Raw genomic sequence first — 5000 nt, 5'->3', positions numbered from 1 at the left:
CGCCCCGCCCCTGACAGCAGCCCCAGCAGCGGCCGCCCCGACTGGGCCTCGACGTCCGCCTCGGTGGCCATCAACGCGGCGTCCGTCGCTAACCTCGCAACCGCGCCACCTTCGGCCGCGTCTCCGCCTTGGCTGACCCAGCAATCGCAAGCCCCGGGCGCCACCTCTGACTCCCCCCCCATGACGGCGACCTCGGGCCCGCCCCGCACCCGCCGCGCTGACGTCACCGGCCAGACGTCCGTCTCCGCTTCTGCAGCCGGTAGGACGCCTTGACGGCTGCAGCGCGTTGGAGTCTCAGGATTCCTTGTAAAAATGACATTTAGAAAAGTGCTGCTAGTATTATTAAGACACTTTAATTCAAACCCACTCACAAAGGTCAAATGAAGCTCTCTGTGGAGCAGGTGGGTCATCGGCTTCTTGTGTGTGTGTGTGTGTGTGCGTGTGCGTGTGCGTGTGCGTGTGTGTGTGTGTGTTCTAGGCCTAGTGAACCTGACGATGACGCTACCGGATCTGTCCACGGAGATGTCCTACGTGGTGACAGACCTCAGGCCCTTCACCGCGTACGCCTTCAGGGTCAGCGCCTCCACCGTGGCGGGGGAGGGGCCCACGGCCCAAGTGGAGGAGAAGACCAGCGAACAGGGTGGGTGCAGCAGGTCCCGCGCTGGATGGGCTCATCATCCTCAAGACCCTGCGTTGCTGTTTCGGCGGTTCCGAGATAGTAACCCCCCCCCCGATGTTGCCCCCCCCCCCCCCCCTTCAGTGCCCAGCTCCGTGCTTGACGTGTCCTATGAGATCGTGAACTCCACCTCCGTGCTGGTCGGCTGGAGCCCGCCGTCGCGGCCCAACGGGCGGATCCAGGGCTACACCGTCTACGGCCTCAACCTCAACACCAACGAGACCCTGGAGCTGCACACCAACAGCACCGGTGTCCTGCTGACGGGTGGGGGGCGCGCTGCCGCCGTCTCCGCCTGCGTGACGTGCATCTGTGTTCGTTCGCCACCGCCGAGGTCTGACGGGCGCTCTATGACGCTTTTTCTCGCAGATTTGGACAAATACACGCCTTATGTGCTGCGCATCGCTGCCTCCACGATGGTCGGAGAGAGCGCCCTGTCTGAGGAGGATGACATCTTCGTGGTCACCGAGGAAGACGGTGTGTGCGCTGCACATGCACGACAGAGAACTTTCTATTAAATCAATCATAATGATATTATAAACAATAGTTGTTATTATTAGAAATGTATTTGTATTGGACCTTTGAAAAACGTTTAAAAGTGCACAGTGCAATCAAATAAATCCAAACACACAAACCCCCCGCAGCAGAGACATCGTGGCCACACCAATGACCGTAATAACCGACCCCCTCCCCCCCCGGGACCCCCACCCTCACAGAGCCCGACTCCCCCCCTGAGGACGTGGAGGTGGCGGAGACGAACCCCACCACGGTCACCCTGACCTGGTCCCCGCCCGCCAAGGCCAACGGGCTGATCCGACGCTACGAGGTGCTGTACTGGAACCAGACCTTCTCCTCGGCGGTCAACACGTCGGACCCGGGCGCCACGCTCACCCACCTGAAGCCCTTCTCCCGCTACCACGTCTCCGTCAGATCCTACACGCGCCTGGGCCACGGCAACCACACCTCGGACACCCTGCAGCTGCTGTCCGGAGAGGACGGTAGGTCCGCTCGCCTGGGGTCGTTCCCCACCTCATGAAGACGCACGACCAGCTGCAATGCCCCGGGGCTCGCAAATCAGAATTTGGATTTGTGTTGGAAGATCAGCTCTGGCCAAACAGGATGCTTCACTTTCTTTTGCTTCCTATGCGTTTCCCACCAAAGTTGGCAAACACAAACTCAGCCAACAGTAGTGAAGTTCAAAACGTGTTTTGATGCAACACAGTTTAGACGGGCCACTGTTGAAATGCACACAAATGAAACAGGGAACAAGCCCCCCCCCCCCCCCCCCCCCAGAAGTTCTGCTATAGTTTATTCTAACTGCTGGATCCGTGATCACAACGCCCTCAAAACCACAGCCTGTATCTCTCTCTCCCTCCCCCTCTGCCTCCAGTGCCGGGCAGTGCGGTGTACAACCTGACCTACGCGTCGCTCAGCCCCAGTGAGGTGAACCTCACCTGGCAGCCCCCGCTGGCGCCCAATGGCCTCATCCTGCACTACAGCCTGGCTCTGTGGAACGCCACCCACTCGCTCGACCTCACCTCCAACGCCAGCTCCCTGCACATCGGCCACCTGCGCAAGTACGCCCGCTACAGCGTGACGGTGCAGGCGCACACGCGCGCCGGCCCGGGCAACTACACCAGCGAGCCACTCAACATCACCACCCTGGAGGACGGTGAGGGGGTGGGGGCGGGGGCGGGGGAGGGGTGGAGAGAAGTGGAGGGTGTCAAACGTGTGTGCGCCTTTCTTACAATGTTTTCAGCGTCCGTTGGAGTTGCTCGGACGACGTTTGCCTTTCCTCATTTTTCAACTTTCAGAAAACGGGAGTCTAAGCTCCGCCTCCTCCCTTTCCTTCGGGTTTCGGTGTCTCTCTCTGGCCTGCGTCTCCCTTCTAACGGCTTTACTCCCAAGGTTCCTCTTGCGGTAGACAGGAGGCTCCTCCCCGGACATCGCCTGGACCCCCCCCGTCTTTTCTTTCAGCGCAAACCTCTGAAGCACTCTGAGGACCTTGTTTACAGACAGGCAAGCTGGGGGGTAAGGGGGAGGGTCTTTAGTGGAGGGGGTTCCATACCAATCGGGAAAGTGTTTGTCCAACCTCTCAGCGCCAGACACGCCCCCTCAGTTCCTCCATTCGAAGAAGGTGTCTGACTACCAGGTAGAGCTGTCCTGGGACCCCCCGCTGGAGGCCAATTCAGACGTCCTGTACTACGTACTCAGGGTCTGGTGAGTCTTGAGTTCGCAGATACCATTGCATCGCAAATTACATGCCATATAAAAAAAAAAAGGGCATTTTGACAGCAGTAATTTCACTGTGTGTGTGTGTTTATGTGTGTGTGTGTGTGTGTGTGTGTGTGTGTGTGTGTCTGTTAGGAATGAGACAAGCGAGACATGGTCGAACGTGACGGGCACCTCGGTGGTGATCACAGTGGACTCTGAGAGCCAGTACAACGCCTCCGTCTCCAGCTGGACCCGCCTTGGGGACGGAGGGGTGGTGGTGTCCATCAGCTTCACTACACTGGACTCTGGTACTGAAGATAAGCTCTTGTACAGTCAAAATCTAGAAAGGTCAACGGGAAGGCTGACCAGGAAGATGCATGTTTTTGATTGGCAGTCCACAACGTCAATGTTGCCAACACGTGCATTATTCGGATTGGGTCCCTGATGTTTGCCACGTGTAACTTCTACATACAAAACATCTTGATGTTAAAGATGATGGTGATGTACTTTGTGTGTGTGCAAGTTCTACTAATGTATATAGTGCGCTTCCACACCTTGCCGTTTTCACTTGTTTTCAGTTTGGTTTTGATTCTCCTCTTCCAGAGCCATTTGACCCCCCACAGAACGTGACGGTTGGTAACGCGACCACCTCCTCTGTCTCCTTCACCTGGATGCCCCCCAACGAGCCCAACGGCATCATTGTGCACTACACCATCCACTACTCTGAGAACGGCAGCTTGGCCCAGCAGGTCAGACGATGGTGGAAATGTTTTTAGTTTTTCTATCTTTACATTTGACCTCTGACTTAAACACCCCCAATGTCCGTCTTATTTTTAAGACTATACCAGTGTCTGCGTTGCCCCCCACTGGCTCCCCCTACTCCTACACTCTGAAGGGACTGGTGGGAGGAGCCAACTACACCCTGTGGATGACCTCCAGCACCTGGCAGGGTGACGGAGGAGTCAGCAGCCCGCCCCTCACCGTGGGCCTACCAGAGGACGGTCAGTCACACACACACACACACACACACACACACACACACACACACACACACACACACACACACACACACACACCTGTTCACAAAGACATACAAACACACACACGGTCATACTCACTCACTCACTCACTCACTCACTCACTCACTCACTCACTCACTCACTCACTCACTCACTCACTCACTCACTCACTCACTCACTCACTCACTCACTCACTCACTCACTCACTCACTCACACAGACAGACAGACAGACAGACAGACAGACAGACAGACAGACAGACAGACAGACAGACAGACAGACAGACAGACAGACAGACAGACACTTCTATACACATAAGATCAATAAATACACATACATAGAATCATTAGATGAAAGGAATTACTGCATTACTGCAAGTGTTTGTTGATCTCTCGAGGCTCAGGCTGCACACTTTCCCCCCTAACTTTTACTCATAAAATTATATAAAAATCAGATGTAGTTATGAACTAAAAGGACATAAGCCTGAGTCTAAGCCGAGCAAAATGTCAGTTTTTCCATTTTTCCTCAGCCTGAAGGAGGTAGCAAGACATAAAGCAAACTAAGTGAAAGAGACAGAGTTTATAAAAAATGTACCCAAATCAGACTTTCATTATCAGGGACAGTGTGATGGCATTGTAGATGATGCACATTGCATTTCCACATATACTTCTTACATTTGTTTTTTTCAAGGTGTTCAATCAGCTCATTGTTTTTATGTGAGGTCCACACTGACACTGACAATAACAATGTGACCTCTTGTGTGTGTGTCGTCATCATGCATTCTCCTGTCTGAATAAAAGGCTCTCATATTGACTGTATCTCTGCCTGTGCCCTCCTAGCCAACCCTCGGTCAGCCGGACCTCCAGAGTAAACGGCCTCTCCCGCACAGCCAAGCCCGTCAGGGGAGCTCCCTCCCCTGGGCTCAGACCCCCACACACAGCCAGCACCTCTCCTCCACCTCAGCCACTCTGTGGAAGAAACTCTAGAAGTCTGACTTTCTGTAGTGAAAAAAGGAAAAGGCATTGCCTGCTCTCTGTCAGCCAATCACTTGCCAGATCCGAATGTTCTCCCTGATTTGACTCCTGATATGATTAT

General features: G+C 54.7%; 2 protein-coding genes across 2 annotated transcripts in view; one reads left to right on the top strand and one right to left on the bottom strand.

Annotated features, from left to right (window-relative positions):
- Window positions 1-5000, bottom strand: part of vwf (von Willebrand factor) — a 113834-nt gene that overhangs the window by 89802 nt on the left and 19032 nt on the right. The gene's annotated exons all lie outside the window — the stretch shown is intronic.
- The window catches only part of LOC132464963 (otogelin-like), a 55913-nt gene that overhangs the window by 38512 nt on the left and 12401 nt on the right, over window positions 1-5000 (top strand). Inside the window, exons 60-69 of the mRNA XM_060061597.1 lie at window positions 1-259; window positions 479-640; window positions 761-940; window positions 1043-1150; window positions 1390-1671; window positions 2064-2345; window positions 2773-2893; window positions 3041-3195; window positions 3491-3636; window positions 3726-3888. The exon at window positions 1-259 is cut by the window's left edge and continues 258 nt beyond it. Of these exons, the coding sequence (XP_059917580.1) occupies window positions 1-259; window positions 479-640; window positions 761-940; window positions 1043-1150; window positions 1390-1671; window positions 2064-2345; window positions 2773-2893; window positions 3041-3195; window positions 3491-3636; window positions 3726-3888 (1858 nt within the window). The remainder of the gene's footprint in view (window positions 260-478; window positions 641-760; window positions 941-1042; window positions 1151-1389; window positions 1672-2063; window positions 2346-2772; window positions 2894-3040; window positions 3196-3490; window positions 3637-3725; window positions 3889-5000) is intronic.

This window comes from Gadus macrocephalus, chromosome 9, assembly GCF_031168955.1.
Source record: "Gadus macrocephalus chromosome 9, ASM3116895v1".
Taxonomy (NCBI): domain Eukaryota; kingdom Metazoa; phylum Chordata; class Actinopteri; order Gadiformes; family Gadidae; genus Gadus; species Gadus macrocephalus.
Note: the sequence above shows the minus strand (reverse complement) of the source record. Positions and strands in the feature narration are given on the sequence as shown.